The 19,758-nt window shown below is 30.3% G+C and overlaps 3 protein-coding genes across 8 annotated transcripts; 1 reads left to right on the forward strand and 2 right to left on the reverse strand.

The window, feature by feature from the left end:
• Positions 1-1,719: 1,719 nt before the first annotated feature.
• On the reverse strand, positions 1,720-3,051 carry LOC105640471 (uncharacterized). Its single transcript, XM_012224790.4, has 2 exons — positions 2,934-3,051; positions 1,720-2,415 (listed from the first exon to the last, which is right to left on the reverse strand). The coding sequence occupies exons 1-2, from the start codon at positions 2,985-2,987 to the stop codon at positions 1,822-1,824; spliced, it is 648 nt and encodes a 215-aa protein (XP_012080180.1). The 5' UTR covers positions 2,988-3,051; the 3' UTR covers positions 1,720-1,821.
• Positions 3,052-4,459: 1,408 nt separating this feature from the next.
• Positions 4,460-10,444, forward strand: RPM1 (NB-ARC domain-containing disease resistance protein). 6 transcript variants are annotated; one of them, XM_037638100.2, is made up of 4 exons: positions 4,461-4,653; positions 4,780-6,356; positions 7,107-9,848; positions 9,968-10,444. In XM_037638100.2, the coding sequence occupies exons 3-4, from the start codon at positions 7,153-7,155 to the stop codon at positions 9,978-9,980; spliced, it is 2,709 nt and encodes a 902-aa protein (XP_037494028.1). In that variant the 5' UTR covers positions 4,461-4,653; positions 4,780-6,356; positions 7,107-7,152; the 3' UTR covers positions 9,981-10,444. The 6 variants fall into 6 exon arrangements, with proteins under 6 accessions (XP_020536941.1, XP_037494028.1, XP_012077059.1 ...); XM_012221669.3 differs by having other exon boundaries at positions 6,180-6,356; XM_020681278.2 differs by having other exon boundaries at positions 4,461-4,642.
• Positions 10,445-15,619: 5,175 nt separating this feature from the next.
• LOC105637980 (ubiquitin-ribosomal protein eS31 fusion protein) lies at positions 15,620-16,313 on the reverse strand. Its single transcript, XM_012221680.4, has one exon. The coding sequence runs from the start codon at positions 16,251-16,253 to the stop codon at positions 15,783-15,785; it is 471 nt and encodes a 156-aa protein (XP_012077070.1). The 5' UTR covers positions 16,254-16,313; the 3' UTR covers positions 15,620-15,782.
• Between the last annotated feature and the right edge of the window lie 3,445 nt (positions 16,314-19,758).

Genomic DNA, 19,758 nt, shown 5'->3' on the forward strand with positions numbered 1-19,758 from the left:
ATTCATCGATTTTATTCCTGTTACACTGCTTATTTCTTCTATTAAGTTTAATACTTCTAATTAAAATTGCATATAATAGAAAGATAAATAGTAAAACAAAAATAAAATCGAGACCATATAATTAAATTCTACAGTGTTTTTGAATATAACTGAAGAACTAAATAATAATTCACCTTAAAAATAATAATAGCTCAATTTTATAAGATGATGTCAAGATCTCCACAAACAATAATATCAATAAATTAAAATTAAATTTCCAAAAAAAATTGAAAATTCTTTTTGAGCCTGCTTTAAAATTTTCCTGATATTTTTTTACTGATAATTTACATTTATATTGAAATCATATTTGTTTTAAAATATAATTTAAGATAACTAATAAATTTTATTTAATTATTCAAAAAAAATTCAATTTGAAGTATAATTTTAATAATCGAGTTTAAATATTCACTTTCAAAATGAACCAATAGTACCCTAAATATTAAATATTTTATTAAAATACTTTAGATATTTCCATCTTAGTTAAAATGCACTTATATTATATTTGAGCTTTATCGGCCTTAAAAAGAACTACCGACATAATTATTAATAATTTTTTTAATATTTTATCTATAATTTTTTAAAAAATTTATATTAATTATTATTTGAAAATATTTAATTAGTAATGTCTTATGTATATAACATATATGTTAAAATAGAAAATAATACTAACACACTAAAAGTTAAAGAATATACATTATATAACATAGTATATAAAATAAATTTTATATATATATATATTTTTTACAATTTAAAAAACAAATGCTACGGAAAATTTATCAAATACCAATATTTATCAGTTAGGTGGTGTGATCAATATTTATCAATTATCAAATCAAATGAGCCTTAATTTTGTATATAAGCCAAAACTGGGGACACCAACTTTTTTTGGCCTAGTGCATGTGAGACTTCTTTCTGGGTGCATGTGAAGTTCCCTTTTGAGTGGTGACTTTCTCTTGTTAGTATTTTGATTATGGCGAATCAAGATGAAGCTCTCGCAGAGAATATCAATAATTTGATGTTATCTGATGATGAAAAATCACCGATAGAGGTTGATACTGTAAATCGTCCGACACCTGAAATCATAAAATTTCTGTTTCGTTGGTCGATTGCTCACAGTTCATCGTGTGAATTATAGTGCAAAGAAAAGTACGTTGGCTAGTTTGATAATCATCTGTTGGTTCTTCAGAAAATTCGTAATGGCCAAGATCCTTCCTCGGAGCCATTGTTCTTCACTGAAATAATGGGTTCAAATCCATGATCTACCAAGAGTGTTTATGTCAAGACTCTATGGCCAAAGCAGCTCGGAGCTATGTTGCATGGAAACAGAAATGAGTAAACGCGGAAATAATACGGTGAAATTGATATTTAAAAATAATTTTACACGAAAAATTAATATTTTATACAGGAAAATGGATACGCAAAAATGTCCGAAACGCGCAAAAAACCTATGTTTAGAAGTCTTCCATGCGTCACAAGTTTTGTTGAATAGGATCCCAACGATGCATCTTAGGGTTGGACTGCATATTATATATATATATATATATATATATATAGACCAGCCAATGTGAAGGTTTAATTAATAAATTTGACAAAATAAATAGGATAACATTGAATTTCAAAAAAATTGACCAAAATATATAAAATAAAATTGCACTACTGCTCATTTCAAATATCGTAATATAATTATGTAAATGCTCCATCTTATTTCATAAATTATTGAATTTACAATCGTTTGCTTGTTAATTAATTCTAAATATCTCTAATATTATATACAAAAAAGGGTTAATTGTCAAAAGTCACATGAAATCTCTTGTGTCTTCTACTGATCTTGTTCTTAGATTCAATTCTTGTCAACTCCACTCCATCTCCAATAGGTAAAGTCACACACTTAACTCCTTTTCTGCCATTCAAAACATTACCCAAAGGAACTCCACATTTTCTGTAATGCAAATTATGCCTTACAATTATAGACCCACTAGGATTAAGATTAATTTTTTCAATCAATTTGAAATTATCCTCTAATCTTCCATCCATAACAAGAAAATCTATGTTCTTGTAATGCATGACCACTTGGAAAATATTTCCAAAAACAAATTCAATCACATTTTCAAGATCTTGATGATTATTTTGAATATGGTTTTTGCATTTCTTGAAATCTTGATGGTGAATAAGAAAGCAAATCAGTTTCCCTCCTGTGTGCTTTGCTGCTACTGCTAGAGCCATCGTTAATGGTGTTACGCCTTCTGTTGTTATCTCCACCATTAATTTTGCTTTTTTTCCAGCTGCTAATGCTGAGATGAATTCCATGCATTTTGGTTCAATTAGGGTTTCGCTTCCATTTGAAGGGTTATTTTCATTATTGCTTCCTGTCTTGCACTGCAACAAGAAAGATAGTATTAGTTAAATATTACTTTCTTTTTGTTTTTTTTTTTTTTTATTTCATTTAGCAACTTCATGTTCTTAATTGTATTACATATCTCAAATATTAAATTTTGCAATAATAATAGATGGACCGATGACATAGTACATGAAATATTTCATATTTATAGATAAATTATGAGAGAATTTTGTAATTATTGATGTATACAGTCTTTCCCTACAAACGTTGAGAGGCTATTTACATACATCAAATCCATTATTTCTTGCAATAAATAATAATTAATATGAAGAAGAAAAATATTTAAGAAAAGGTTTGAACTAAACTTCAAAATAAAAATTTTATTTGCTAAAAGTTGATGGAAAAAAGATCTATTAAATGCATCATATAAATATTATTTAATTCCATAAACAGCTAATTAAGATGATTTATAGAAAAATCAAAAGAGAAAAAAGTATAAATAACAATATTATCTCAGATCTATTGAGTCGATATAAGAAAAAAAAATAAAAATTACCAGCTGAAGTGTGTCCAAATAAGCTTTCATGGCATTTTGAGGAGACCACTCCATTATGATTCAAGAACTTGAAATTGGGATATGAAGAAGAAAATATAAATGTTGACTTCTATCTTTCCAGAAATCGGTTATCGTTAGAACATATATATAGAAGTAAATATCAATAGAGTATAGCACTCGTCATGTGCAGAAGGAACCAACTAGAAAGTTGCCTACAAACTTAAAATTAATACATGTGTCAATGAGAAAAGGGCAGGTGGCAGTATCAAAATATTCAAAGTGGCATGATTTGCATGTAGGTGAATACGTGGCAGATGATTAACAAGGGAGATCCTTTGGGAATTTGCTTTCTCATACTAAAATACAAAATAGGTAGATAGAAGGAAAGATGCTTGTCACTATTGAACTTGCTGTCGCCAGGACACTTGGAGACTGATCCATACGTCAAACACTTTGCTCACTCCATGCACTTATACCTATCCTACACATGTAATATACGTACTTTTTCTTTTTCTTTTACTTTCTTTAATATCCAAGTTGATTCCTATTTTAATCAGCAAAATTCACCAACATGCCATTGGTTTTACTTTGATTTATTAAATATAATTTTAATTTATAAAATTATTTTTATTGAATTTTTAATTTGAAAAATCATTTTATCTAATATTTTAAAAATTGAATTTATTAAATACTTGTTGAATGTTAAAACTCTAAAATTATTATATTAAATTTATACTATTAAATATTAAAAATGTAAAAATTATTATCGAAAGAGTTGTGATAATTATTACTTTATATACAAATATCAATAATTTTTAAAAATAATTAGTGTTAATATAAAAAAGTGTACAATATTATCTAAATTTATAATTTTAAAGATATTATAAATTACTCTCTGAGTTTAAAGTGCTACAAAATTATTCATAAAAGTATACAAATGAATTTACTTGTTAGATCTATTTTAATTAAAACAACTGTTAATGAATTCAAATTTATTAATTAAATGTCTTTTATTAGAAATCTATTTACTAGACCATTAATAAATACACATGACCAAACACAAAAATTTCTCCATAACACTTACAACTATATAGATTATAATTTTTCTTTTAAAGAATTTTCTATTAAAATGGAATTATTAATAAATAGTTGGATTAGCGGATTACAACAACTTTACCTTCCGATAGAAAAAAAAAAATTAAAAATAGGACGAGCAATACCTCCATCAACTCAAAAATTTTATATTTTTCAAATTTAAATGTAGTTCATAAATAAAGTAGGGATATTGTGAGAGCAAAAATTACAAGGTCAAAATAAATTTTGTTTTTGATAAATTGACAATTCCACTAAATTAGACAACAGCTTTACATTCAATCACAAAACTGACCGACTCACTCCAATTCCCGCCAACCAAGAACTGAGCTGCACAACAACCTTCTAACAGGGTGCTGACGTGGATAATAACTTCCTGCTGACTTGGCAATTTGACACTTTGTTAATCAGAAGCGCCGTTTTACTAATAGATCAAACATCGTTTCATTAACAGCTTTACACTACGTTTATTTGCTTTATTATTTCGCATCAGGTTGTATCGGCATTCGGCAATTCCTTTCGCGGCGGAGAAAGCCATGGCTACTATCCCACTGGTTCGAGTTCGCTTCTCGGAATTCTCAAGTTCTAGGCTTTAGGGGCTAAGGTGTATGAGCAAGGTAATGTCAAGGTATTTGAGTAGATTGATCTTTTTCTTTTTTTTTTTTTTTGGTTTGATTTCTGCTGAATGCCGTTATCATTTTTTCTTTATGATTAATTTTCTTGTAATTAACTAGTATTGTTTTGAATTCTGCAGAGCATGACCTATTTGCAGCATATTTCTTTCTTTTGCCCCCCTTTATTAGGCATTTTAGAAGTCAACTAGCTTTATATTTTATTTATCAATGACTTATTGTACTCTTTGTGAGTATATTTGGCCTTTGGTTTACTGGATGGTCGAGTTTCTGCCTCATAGTATGAAGAGTTCAAATTATTCCCTTTTAAATTTCAATCAAAAGAAGAAAAAGAAACTAATTTCTTGTGTGAAAACATGAGGCCAATCAGTTGAGTTTGCTTTGAATAGAATCATAACTTGTTCAGTTGGTTATTGTTTTGAAAATTCTTGAAAAATTAAAAGAATTAAATAAAGAACTATGATTTAGTCATACTTTGTGTAGTTTGCGACCGACCATGACATTGCCATTATATTTTGGTAGAATATTATAACATATTAATTTAATTGTTTCCTGGAGAATCTATGTCAAATTGCAATTTGTTTATTTGAAGTCTATATTTTTTGCTGACATTTCTCAAACAATTTGGGAAGAGTAATCAATTGTTTACATAAGCAAAATAGCAAAAATTAGAATGATTCCTACTGTAGCTGTTGTAGCGTGGATAATTTTGTTTTTTCTTTTATATATGTTGTTATCAGTTTAATTCCTAGTAATGGGTGACGTTATTTTGGTAATTATTCAAACCATGATCCATTTGCAACTTCGATCCTTTTTTTAGCCATTCTAGAAGTTAATTGACTTATATTTATTCATCAAATGTTGCTTCAATTAAAGTAGCTTTGCTTTTGCAAATGATCACTTAACTTAGTGGTTATGGGTGATGTCTTGGGAACTACAGGTCCCAGATCCTATCCTCCTGCCTGTCAACTTGTCCTTTAATGGGCTTATATTAAAATTATGGTCCTAGTTCTATCTGTAAATCTGCTTAGAATTTGCAGCGTCGTAAATATACCTTGTATCACAATATCTCTGACTATATGTAGATATAAACATATATACTGTCTCATACTGCAAGCAATCACCAGTTCAAACTTGGCAGTCTTTGTTTTGAATACAACATGAGATCAATTCTAGACCTTTAGTTTAATGGACCATTAAAATATTAGCTCAATTAATTAAGTCGTCTTTCAACTCTACTGCCTGCTACCAACCATGTTAGTATGATTTTGCATAATATTAGAACAGACTAATATATTTGTTTCCTGAAGAGTCTATGTCAAGTTGCAATTTGTTTATTGAAGTCTAGAGTTTCAAGCCATTAAGGTAACCTGATATATTAAAATGTCCACTCTGAGAAACATGAACTGTTCATATGTGACAAATAGCACAAAATCACAAATTTGAAGGATATCTAAATCACCTTGCAAATTTAAGTGGCTGATTCATGTTGGTTGTGGATCATCTAATATATGATACCTAGGAGAGAAAAGACAATAAAAATGTAGTAACAGAAGAAGAAGGAGAAGAAGGAAGGCAAGAATATCACAGCATTTCAGACAGGATAGCTGCTCTTTCTGTGCGTGCTCCAGCCTGCCCTCTTTGCTTACACCTAATGTTGTTTGTTTTTCACTGTGATCTTGCCCCTCTCCGGCTCAAGGTTTGTTCCTTATTCTTCCCTTCTACTAAATTCTTTTCCCTGCCTAGATTGTGGATTTGCACTGCATATGAAAGGAAAATATTAACTAAAAAGTCTCTTTTCTTTTGAAATGTGATCTGTTGCAGGTATAAGATATTCCAGAGTTCTTGATATCAATTTGAAATGATTGAGAAATTTTTGGGTTTGTTTATATTTTTATTGATTCTGTAATTAAATTTAGGAATCCCTTGTCTTGGTGTTCTGCAGTATATTTACTAAAAGGTTTTAGATATCTTGAAATTTTAAACTTAGCTAGTGAATTCAAAGGAGGATACTAATGGCATAATTCCAAATTTGATTTACATATGTGCTTAAATATAGAAAAATAAAAATTACCGATAATTAATATTTTGTTCAATCTCTATGACAACTGTCTACTAACTTACAATATTTGGTTTCATGGGATCTGTTATACCCACAATCTTTTGTTAATTAGTCCATTAAATAAATGTATATTAACTTCAAATTTGGCTCCAAATCTAAAAATAGCTCATACAAATGGAAATTACAATAAATTCTCACTGGATTTATTATTGAAAGTACTTGATGGTATGAAACTCTTATCCTGGAACCAAATTACAAAAACATTAAAAAATTTCATAAATCCTAAGGTATGACTTGAGTTATGCCAAATATTGAAATGGTGAGAAACTTGAAAATATCTTTTAGTCTTGTTTTTGTGTTTCTGAACTAATATGTTGCTAATTGCAGTCACATACAGTTAAGCGTAGAAAAGAAGGGAACATACCAGGCCAACATGGCCACAGCTGCAATTCTCCAACACCTGATTGATATAATACTGTCAGCTCTTAAAAATGAAGCATCATTATTGGGAGGCATCTATGACAAATTTTACAACCTGAGGCGTGAACTAGAAAGCATGAAATCTTTTCTCGAGGATGCTGAGAGAAAGCAACTGAAGTCTGAAGGAGAGAAGACGTGGGTGGCAAATGTGAGGGACATAGCTTACCAAGTTGAAGACATCATTGATGAGTTCATGTATTTTGTACATCAACAACATAGCAGGGGCGGTTTCTCTCAGCTCTTTCATCAAACAGTTCGCATTCCAAAAGTTTTTTGGCTGAGGCATCGAATTGCCTCCAAGTTGCAGAACATCAATAACATCATCAAAGTCATTCCTGAGTGGAGGGATAGATATGGTGTTAATAATGTAGAAGGTGGATCTAGTTCCAATTATCTTGACCACAAATGGTCATTATACCGCAGGGATTCTCCTTTTTTCATTAAAGAAGATGATCTGATAGGGAAGGAGGAAGAAACACAAGTATTGAAGGGATGGCTAATGGATAGAGATTTGCAACAAATTCTTATTTCAGTGGTTGGAATGGGAGGATCAGGCAAGACAACACTAGTTGGCAAGATCTATAACAATGAAACAGTGAAGCGCCGATTTGACTGCTATGCATGGATTACTGTCTCTCAATCAAATACAAGAGAAGAATTATTCAGAAGCCTGATCAATGAATTCTGCCAGGGAAGGAAGGAACATCAACTTTCTAGCTTGAGTAAGAGTAACTCGAGCTTCAAAAACCTGGTAGTGATTCTTACTGAGTACTTAAAGGACAAAAAGTACCTAGTTGTCTTGGATGATGTGTGGGATATAAATCTATGGGATGCAATAAATGTAGCGCTTCCAGATAATAAGCTTGGAAGTCGGATCTTGCTTACAACTCGAAATAAAGATGTGGGTTCTTTTTCTTCTGGGGTTAGAAGCCATATTCTTTCTATTCAACCACTAAAGAAGAGTGAGGCATGGGACCTCTTTTGCCAAAAAGCATTCTTGGGTGAATCATGTCCAAGTGAGCTTGCATCATTGGCTACGGAACTGGTGAAAAAATGTGAAGGCCTACCTCTTGCATTAGTGGCTTTGGGTGGTCTTATGTCTTCCAAGAAGTCAATAAGTGACTGGCGTAGCGTTTGCAACAACTTGAACTGGCAGCTAAACAACAATCATATGTTGGAATTTGTCAAGAGCATTTTGTTGCTCAGTTTCAACGATTTGCCTTATCCACTTAAGCATTGTTTCTTATATTGTTGCCTTTTTCCTGAAGACTATCTAATTCGACGTAAAAGGCTTATTAGACTTTGGATAGCAGAAGGATTTGTTCAACAAGTTAACAGGATTACTCCTGAAGAAGTAGCTGAGAACTATCTCATGGAACTTATTGCTCGAAGTATGCTTCAAGTTGTATTGCAAAATCAATCAGGAAGGCCAAAAGCATGCAAGATGCATGATATTTTGCGCGAACTTGCTCTGTCAATATCAGAGAGAGAGAAATTCTGCATTGTATACAATGGAAGGATAGCAATTGAGGAATGTAAAGCTCGCCGCTTATCTGTCCAAACAACCAATGAGGACCTTGAATCATACCATGGTATGTCACAGATTCGGTCATTGTTTATGTTTTTAATGCACTTGTCGTCTTTCCCAAATACATTAGTATCCAAACTCAAATTGTTGAGAGTCTTGGATTTGGAAGATGCTACGATTGAGAAATTACCAGATGGTATAAACATTCTATTCAACTTAAGGTACTTGAACTTGAAAGGAACTCGAGTGACAGAGCTTCCAAAAAATATTGGGAAACTCCGTAACCTTGAGACCTTGAACATTAAAGAGACACTAATAAGGGAACTTCCAAAAGGAGTAGCTGAATTGCAGAACTTGAGAAATCTGATTATGTATCGTTATAATCATGGGAACAGCCATCAGTTTCAGTATGCCAGTGGGACTCGAGTTCCATTTAAAATTAACAAGTTGAAGAAATTGCAAGTCATGTCTTTCATTGAAGCAGAAGGTGATGTGATAAGGCAACTGGGGAGCATGACCCAGTTGACCAGAATGGGGATTTCAAATTTAAGAGCAGGAGATGAGGAGGACTTGTGCTCTTCAATTCTAAACCTGAAAAAACTACGCTATTTGTTTCTTATGGCGCATAATGAAGCAGAGTTCCTTCAAATGGATGCATTGCTATCATCCCCACCTCACCTTGACAAGCTTATATTGGTTGGTAGACTCAAAAGAGTACCACATTGGTTTTGCTCACTCAAGTACTTGACATACTTATACTTGCATTGGTCTAGATTAAATGAAGATCTTCTCCCTCACATTGCAGCACTGCCACATTTGGGAAATCTTGATCTAGACAATGCCTTTATTGGGGAGGAGCTACATTTCTCCAAGGGCTTTACTAAGCTTAGAAGTTTATGGTTGACTAATTTCCCTCAGCTGAGAGCAATAACTATAGAAAAAGGAGCGATGCCAGATATCCAACTGTTGTCTCTTGCCTCTTGTGCAGCATTAGATTTACTGCCTCAAGGTATTGAATTCCTAACCAATCTCCATACTCTGCTATTGTCGTCAGACTCTTCAAGCCTTGTAGAAAAAGATCATTCAAAAGTGCAGCACATCCAAAAGATCGAGATTTTTCAGTAGGTTCCATGCATCTTTCAGCTCACACACACGAACACAAAAGCTTTTATCCATTGAAAGTTCTCAATAGCATTCTTAATTTATTCTAACTATAATTCACTGTCATCATCTCCTGCAGACTGATATTATAGAGACTGGGTGATTTTGCTCCAAAATAAAGCTAGCTTCAGTTTGAAACTGTAACGAGAATTCCATTTGTCATTTTTCTTGTCCAATATATGTGAGAAACCATTTCCGTTTGGCATGTATCATTAGCATGGATGTTTGTGTACATGGCTCCTGACCTTTTTTAAGAACATTTTTCGGAAGGAGAATTTGAACTTTAATTTATTGAAGTCTTATATGCACTTAGATGTGCATAGATGGGTCTATTAAATTTGTTTGACTACTAAATTATAAACTCGAGCTTTTCGGTTAAGTAGTTTTATGAAGGTTTAATCATTAAATTGTACTGTATATCATACTACAGTTTTTGAGGTTGGTGTGGTCAAGCACTTGTTATTGAGTGTAATCCTTTGCTAGGCTGGACAATTTGCATTGTATATTATTTTAAAAAATTTTTGAAACAAATTGAAGAATGGAGTTTGATCTTGAATATCTGTTTCAGTTGTCACTATTATTGAGCTATTATCTTAATGATTGGAATATGGTATTTGATTGTATAGTAGCAAGTAATTAGAATATTTTAGCAATTTATACTGCTAAATGACAAAAAAAAGCCATGAATATTAGTCATTTTTATAATTTAGCTAATTGTTTTAGTTTAAAATAATCCTCAGATCTGTAAACAGATCTGAATTATTGTCGCCCATATATTGAGATTTATTATTACTCATATATTGTGATTTATTATTGTCCATATATTGAGATTTTGTCCTCAGATCTAGTTCTGAGTTATTGTTATCATCATTATAGTGATTTTGTCTAGCGTATTTTATTATTTGGATAGTTATGCAAAAACAAGTGCAGATCTTCTCTCCAATAGAAGGAAGAAATTTGAAGATAATCAGATCGGATGTATAGAAAAAACATGGAGTCGAACAGTGGTCATGAATAGCCACCAAATAGAGCAAGCGATCACTTATAGCACAAATATTATACTTTGTTGACTCGACCAAATACTTCAAATCAAGATTGTGTTTTTTTATTATTTGTATAAGTGGTTTATTATTAGGCTTCTTATACAAAAATATAGAAACATATTAATTTGATTTTATATCTGTATACAGTTTTCAATTAATGAAATTTTAGTTTTATTTTTCTAAAAAAAAACTAATGCTGTGAAATTATTTTTTCGTTGCAATTATAACCTCTATTTTATATTTATATATATGTTTTGTTTTTTTAGGAACCTCAATCTTTAAGCCATCAATATTTAATGTTTCAAGATTATGAAATCTTCCAATTGATTAGGCAGCTCCTTAACCAGGATCATGGTAGCTCAGTAACCAGATGCTCCATTCTAATTCTGAGCTTTTAGCAAACCAGAGGCCATCCAGTGAAAATAAAATTTTAATATAATAACAAAAATGTTTTGTTATTTAACATTAAAATTATGATAAATATTATGCTAATAAGGACCTTTATTGTCTAATAATTAATTAATGGTCCTTATGGTTTACGTTAATCTAATTATATTATTATCTTATTAAAACTTATGAACTATTTTCCTAAGTCAATTGAAAATAAGAAAAGAGAAAAAGCTTATAAATTTAATTTCACATACTTTAATTGGCATTTCCTAATTTTTTTACCTTTTAAATTTTGCTCAGTTTTTGGTAAAATTTCTGATCACATACAATAACATTATATACTTAGACATTTAATCTATAAAAATAAACTTGAAATATTAATTAATATCAAACTTGATGAAATTGAGATATTTAAAACAATATATTCACCACTCATTGATATGACGTGGTACGTTATACAAAACTCAAACAGTCCAACGCTCCAACTCTGTCCAATGGGCATTAGGGCCTGATGCTGCCCTGCCGTACTTCATCCATCCGGTGCACATTAAGATCAGTTTTTGATAATCACCATTAATCAAATTACTGTTATAAAGGATGACCGTGTAATAATTAAATTATCTCATTGGGTAATATCATTATTATTATATATAATAAAGGAGAATCACGAGTTTTTGTCGTACGTTGACGTGATATTTCATTTGAAAAGAGAGACTCTATTAATTGAGCATTCGAATTTAAATAATTTAAGAAAAAAATTATAAATTTTTGAGGAAAAAATATGTTACTCGTTAAAAATTGTCTCTCTAATTTATGAGAGAATTTTAAATAGAATGACTTCATTATTATATATAATTCTTTATTTATGAGTTTGTTAAACAATGTTTCGTTTCAAGTATATTATGATCTATGTTTTGAATTTGACAATATGGTCTTTTAATAACATATATAGATCGACCGAGAAAGTGCTAAACATTGATAGGCAGTTCTTGGAGTCTTCAAATTAAAAATTTAGGTATTTCAAATATAACAAATGAGTTTTTCGATAATTTATTTTCAACTATTTGATTACTGTCTACATGAGTGTTCTCAAATATTGATCAATCCTGTAAGTAGAAATACTCAATATATATATATATATATATATATATATTGAACTTATTGCATTAGTTTTTTATTTGAAACAATCATATTGGTTTTAAAATAGAACATGTGAGTTCTTAAAATTAAAACCAGTTCCACTTTTAAATGATGATTTGTTCATAAATTGGACTAAAATAATATTTTATAAAATAAAAAATCAAAATAAATAAATATAAATATGGACAAAAAATGTATTACCAAAAAATATAGCAGATATGAATTGCAAGTAATAGTTTTCATACATCTTATCTAATTTTGTTTTTTTAAATTTACTGACTCATATTTCTTACTTATCATTCATTATTTTTTACAAATTTGTTCATGTATGCATTTCTATGATTCAAGTTATTACTCCAAGGGAATAAGCTCTTACTAATTTTCTATCAGTATTTCATATTTATATAGTAATATGTTTTCTCTATTTCAATTGACTATATATAAATATTAAATTAGTATTCTTTTTCTTTTGCATGAATAATTCATTCATTAGTTAGAATAAAATTTTTCAATTTTACATAATACATTTGAATCATACTGCGGATGCATTGTATGGACTTTAAATTTTAATAATTTATTCAATACATATATTTTACAATTCAAAATTAAATATATTATACAGTCCGCATAAAACACGAGAAATCGCCTAATACATATATATATATATATATATATATATATATATATATATATATAGAGAGAGAGAGAGAGAGAGAGAGAGAGAGAGAGAGAGAGAGAGAGAGAGAGAGAGAGAGAGAGAGAGAGAGAGAGAGAGAGAGAGAGAGAGAGCAAACATTTTTTTTCCAAGAAGTTGACATGTGATATTTTTTAAATGAATACTCTTCATTTGCTCTTGCCATATAAGAATCTTGATGATAATACATAGGATTATAGTGTCACATAGAGCTTTTAAATTTTGATAGTGCCACATAAAATCTAATTGTTAGTTATAGTGTTATATAAATATAAATATTAATTATTATTCAATTATCATAATACATACATAGTAGTAAATAATTATAATTATTATAATATTATAATCTATTTTTTTCAATTAAAATTATAGAATATTGGTCTTAATTGTCATTCAATCATCATATTAATATGTATTAAATTATTAAAATTATTATAATATCATAACATATTTTTAATTAAAAATTATCATAATTTTGACGTTGATTATCATATTAATATGTATTATAATTTATCTTTTAAATTAATATTATTATAATATTGATATTTAATATCATTATATTCAATCATAATTATCATTTATTATTATGAATGAAAATTTTATATTTAAAAAAAATAATAAAGTTAATAGTGAAAATATTTATTAATAGTTTTTATTACCTATATAGTTGTCTTTATTAGTTCTAATGATAATATATTGAATTGCTGTCAATGATAATATATTGGTAAAATCATTTTTTTTTTTGGATTTCAATAATTCTTATATAATTTCTTTTCGAAATTAATATATTTTTTTCTCTTTTAATTTCTATTACTATATCAAATTAGAAAAAAATTTAATAAATCACAAGTGAAAGCGATTTATATGAAATTATCATTAAAAATAATATATATACCTCTATAATCGAATTTCTATTGTCCATCTTATTTTATTTATTTTATTATTTTTAATATCATCTAAGAAAATTTATTAATTCAAAAATATATTGATATCAATAATTTTTAATATATATTTCCTTTTCTTTCAATTTTATTATAGACATTAATTTTTATATAATTAGTCTAGTGTTTTGAATTTGAAATAGATATTTTTTAATTTAATAATTTTCAACAAAATTAACAAATATGAAATTAAAAATAATTTAAATTATAAATTTTTTTTCTTAATTAAATTATATATTTTAAAATATTATCACAAGATCTCTAAGATGATATTTCATGCTGCTAGTAATAACATATATTAAAGAAGATGGCAAGATAAGATGTTCATTAGCTCTAAGTTATGGCTTAGGCTTAAGCATCAGGCGACTAAAGAGATAATACCCCAAAAACCACATCAAGTTCAGAGATGAACTCAACCAACTCAGCACAAAAACAAAGGGCAGGCATTTTCTTTACCAGCCATACCAAGGAATCAGGTAACCGCTTATAAAGGTACAAAACGATACTAGCTAGAGCTAGAGCTAGAGCAACGCTTTTAAAGAGCCTGCGATGTGTAGAAAATCTAAGCATGTTATCAAAAGATGTAAAATTGTCGAGAGTATGCCTATTCAAACTACACATAAGCCACCTGAAACACGATCAGATACCTGCACTGGCAATTGGCAAGCAGGTACAAGAACCATGTCATTCATCAAACCTCCCGTTCCATGTAGCAATAAAAACCACAAAATCATGGAACATAAATTCAACATAACAGCAAGGAATCTGATTGAGGAATTATACTTCCCTGTTCAGTTCCACAAAAACAAAGGAACTCAGTTTTCCCAATAAACTTGGCTTATATATGAGATTGGTGGCAGGAAACTTTTGTTGCCCACTGGGCAGTGTTTATGCTTGAATCTATTCTCAATCACAAGATACTACATAGGCTTCTGAAAATTTCCAACATCCAATCCTTATTGAACAAATTAACTTAACTTGCATCCAACCTTAAAAAATATTTCTGATAACAATTCAGTTTCCAATCTCAGCTTACATTTCCATCACTACAAAATTATTCCTGCCTATATTCAAGGACTGTGAATTTGGTTCTATTAGTGAAATGTAAGTACATCTTTCATAAAAAGTTAACTAAACTTTCAAATGGGCTGAGCAGTATCGTACATGTTAAAGCAGAATCAGCACATAATCTAACACTAAAATTAACCAGCTGCCTAAACAAATGAAATAAAGTAGCAATTTTTCTACAGCATAGCCAAAAAGGCCAAGACTATGGGCCAACCACTAACAACTATCAATACAGTTAATGGTAACAATTAACAGACTCTACCCACAGAAACACCATTATCAATACCAATATTGAAAAGGAATTTCCTAAAACCATATCAAAACCTCAAAGACCAGCATGAACGCCATTAAAATAGAAAAACTACCCTTAATGTCAATCAGCCCCAATCAAATAGAAGAAAAGGGTAAAATAGCAACATTTAATTCTATTCATGAAAAGCAAAGCAAATTACTCCTTAGATATAAGCTATCCAGATAAGTATATTAAGAAACTAAACCAATAAAACCAGTATATGAATATCCATCAGAAGCATACTCAACTAAACAAAATTAAGCCAAAAGTAGCAAACTTAGAATTACCAAATCCATATAACCAAACAAAAACGCATTAAAAATAACCTAATCACCGCCAGCCTTATTGTAAACATAAGTCAAGCCACACTTGCCGCAGTAGTGCCTATCAAAATGGTTGGCCATGAAAGTTCCAGCTCCACACTCAGCATTCGGGCACTCCTTCCTCAGCCTCTGCACCTTTCCGGAGTCATCGACCTTGTAGAACTGAAGCACGGCAAGCTTGACCTTCTTCTTCTTGTGCTTGATCTTCTTTGGCTTGGTGTAAGTCTTCTTCTTTCTCTTCTTAGCACCACCACGAAGACGAAGCACCAGGTGGAGGGTGGATTCCTTCTGGATGTTGTAGTCGGCAAGAGTGCGGCCATCCTCCAGCTGCTTTCCGGCGAAGATCAGTCGCTGCTGGTCTGGAGGGATTCCTTCCTTGTCCTGGATCTTGGCCTTGACATTATCGATGGTGTCAGAAGACTCAACCTCTAGGGTTATCGTCTTCCCCGTTAGGGTTTTCACGAAGATCTGCATTTTTGCAGAGGAGAGGATCAGTAGCCAAAGCAGGGAATTTAGGGTAGCAGAAGAAAAATTAGTAAAGCGGGATTTATATAGGTATGGCAAAATCAAACCGATCCTATGGGTATGCTCCTGACCCGAACCCAATCAAGCCTGAATTTTAGGGTTATTGGATTTAGATAGGGTATGAGTAAAACCCGAAAGTTTTATTTTGAGTAAGTGTAGGGTATAGGTATTGCTATTATAAATCCAAACCCGATCCCGTGCCCGAAGTTCAAACCCCAGAGATTTAAAAGTTTTTAAAAAATTATATTATGTAATTTTTAATAAATTGGGTTACTTGTAATAAATTATCTATATAAATTATAATTTTACTTTTGTAGTGCGAAATAATTTCACTATAATTTTTATATATTAATTTGAATTGGTCAAATTTTAAAAATTTTAGATTTTGAAATTTAAAATTTTATTTCTAATATTTTTTTTACACTTCAATTTCAAACAATGTAGAAAGATCATAATGATATGATATGGAGTGTTGATATTATATGAGCTTTTTAATTATTTTATTAATTGATTTTGTTATAATTACACTTGTAGAGTCTGCTACTATCACATTTAAGTGAAGTACTATGATAACAAGAATAACTTTCAAATTATTTGAACATTTATTTATATATTAATTTATTTTCACATTTTTTATGCATTATATAAATCATTTGGATAAATGTTTTGATTTTTTTTTTAGTTCAATATAATCTAATTTTTCAAAAATATGAGTCCGTGGGTAAATGAATATATGTGGATAATGGATACTCATGGATACCCACATGCAATGGATATCTATGGATACCCACAAAAAATGGACACCGTGGGTACACCCAAACCCGTTGGATTTGGGATGGGTATAACATTCCCTACCCGATAGGGTATCGGGTAGGGTATGGGCATTGAGGATGAGATATGGTGCCTTTAAGGGTTGCACAGGGATGATTCAATGCATTGCGGTCTCATGTAGTGTTTATGATAGTTGGGGTGAGACACGTGGATATTTATCAATATGCTAGACCGGCTACATTTTGGCTAGTAAGTCTCGAAATTATATGGTGTCGTTTACATGGGATATTTATCAATATGCTAGACCGGCTACATTTTGGCTAGTAAGTCTCGAAATTATATGGTGTCGTTTACATGAGATTGAATGACGTCATTTTGATGGATTTTGACGCCGATAAAATATCATGAAAATATTCATATCACATATCCATTGGTCACCCGCTTTCTTCTTCACTCTGCTGTATGTGCAACTGAAAAAACAGAAAGAAACCTCTCAGAAACTACTAATTAATAGTTTTTTTTATTGTTGGATTAAGAATGACAATTGTGGTTTCTCTTTCAGGTATCAATCTCTTCTCTTTACTGCCATAAACTCCACCTCCAAACGATCCAACATCATTTGTCTCTCCTCGTCAACCACCAATCCCTATCCCGAAGTACCCTCCCCCACTTAAAAATTCCAAAAATTCCAAAACTTCAACTCCTAACCCAGCTTTCAAGTTCCCTCACCATCGAACCAAGTACTACAAGGCAGTGTGTTGTTTCATCGGACGACGACCGCTACGTCCTCATTGGTAAAAACGACATTTCTTATCAGCTTCCCGGGCTCTGTTCAAGTTTTAGTATAGCTACTCTGAGACTCCTAAAGTCAAGCCGCTAGCTATTCGTGAACCGGCTTTCTTGCCTTTTGTTCCACCTAGAATGCCGCGACCATGGACAAAAAAGGCTCCATTGAAGAAATCAAGGAAAAAGATTCCATTTTTGGATTCGTTTAATCCACTTTCGCCTGATAAGAAAGGGGTGAAGTTTGTGGAAATGCCTCGTTAGGTATAATTTAAAATAATAAATTAACCTCTAACCTAAAGTAAGGATTTTCATTTTAATTAATTGGGTGTCGGTTGTTATAGAAGAATATTAATAATCTCATATTATTGCTTAGGTTAAGTAGATTAATAGTTCAAGAAGAAAAATACAAGAAAAGTAAAAGATGAATATTTTTTCTATTACATATATAATAATTAGTTGTACTCTAATATCTCAATTTGTAAGATTTCTGATCAGTAAAGGCATATATACTATTTTTTAAAGCGTTAAAAATATTAATTTGTACTAACAGGGAATGAATGATCTCTGCAACATCAGATGTTCAGTTCATGAAAAACATATTTACAAGAAAAAAAATGTTAACCTGAAATAAATTAATCTCATACCAAAAAAATTGTGTAAATACAACAACAGTAATAATAAAGTAAATTTGTGATTTCATACACGTACGAATAAATAAATTGATCAATCATTTATTCATTGCAAACACCCATAAACAATGAGTAACAACACAAAGTTTATGATTTTGATGTTTTACAATTAATAATTTACTGAGTCTCAAGAAAAATCATAAAAATTGATAAAGATAAATAAGAAAATAAAAAGTAAATGTGCATTCAAAACGAGGAATCATGATAATTTATTTTCTATAATTTTTTTTTTTAGGAAGCTTATGTATCATAATGATGTGCTAATAGTAATATTTTACCTATTGTAGTCTTTAATCATACAAGAAAAATTTATTAGCTTTCTTACATTCATAATAAGATATTAAATCTTGAAATTTATAAAATTATGTCTATTATACATTTTAACTTGTAAAATTGCATCTAATTAAATAAAATGATTATCTCATTACAAAAATCCAACCACATTAATTTTTAATTATACAAAAATCCAAACACATCCTTGTATTATGGTTAAATTAACACTTTCGTCATTCTAATATTAAAAATAGCTTTAAATTTTTTAATTTACTATTCCGTCCTATAAGTAGGTCATTTTATCCATTTTAAGAAAAAATCATCATTAAAAAAAAAAGTAGCACACACTGCACTCAACTACCATAAAAAGGGGAAAATCTGCAATTTTTCTGAAAATTCCTAATTTTTTATAAATTTAAGAAAAAAAAAATGTTTGATGAATTCCATTGAAATTCTAGGTCAGAAGCATATTTTGGTAGTGGAGATGATGTAACTAGCCTTGAAGCTTTGAAGAAGTCATTCACTAAACCACTCTGTCAAACTCAGCCGACTCGTTTTCAAACACCTGACTAACAACTCAATTGCCTCTATTTGCAAGCTAAATGGTGTTGTTTGCTAGAAAGAGAAGGAGAATCACATTATCAGTGATTTAAATCGCAGAAAATGAACAAGCCTGTGTACATCTAACTCAACCGAGGTTCAGACCGGCGTTAGCTCAAATGAATCCACATTGTATATGTCTAACACAGTGACTGCTTCTCCTACTGAGTTTAATTTGACCAATTTAGATAGCTTTATGGAATCGGTTACACCAACTCAATATCTCGACAATAATTTCCCGTTGAAAATGGAAAGCTTTTGACTAGTTTATATGCATAGCTCTATCAAAAATCTTTTATCTTTAAGTTGTTTTTGTAAAATGGATGGAAATACTT

Source organism: Jatropha curcas, chromosome 9 (genome assembly GCF_041381405.1).
Source record: "Jatropha curcas cultivar XTBG-Jc1 chromosome 9, XTBG_Jcur_1.0, whole genome shotgun sequence".
Lineage (NCBI taxonomy): Eukaryota > Viridiplantae > Streptophyta > Magnoliopsida > Malpighiales > Euphorbiaceae > Jatropha > Jatropha curcas.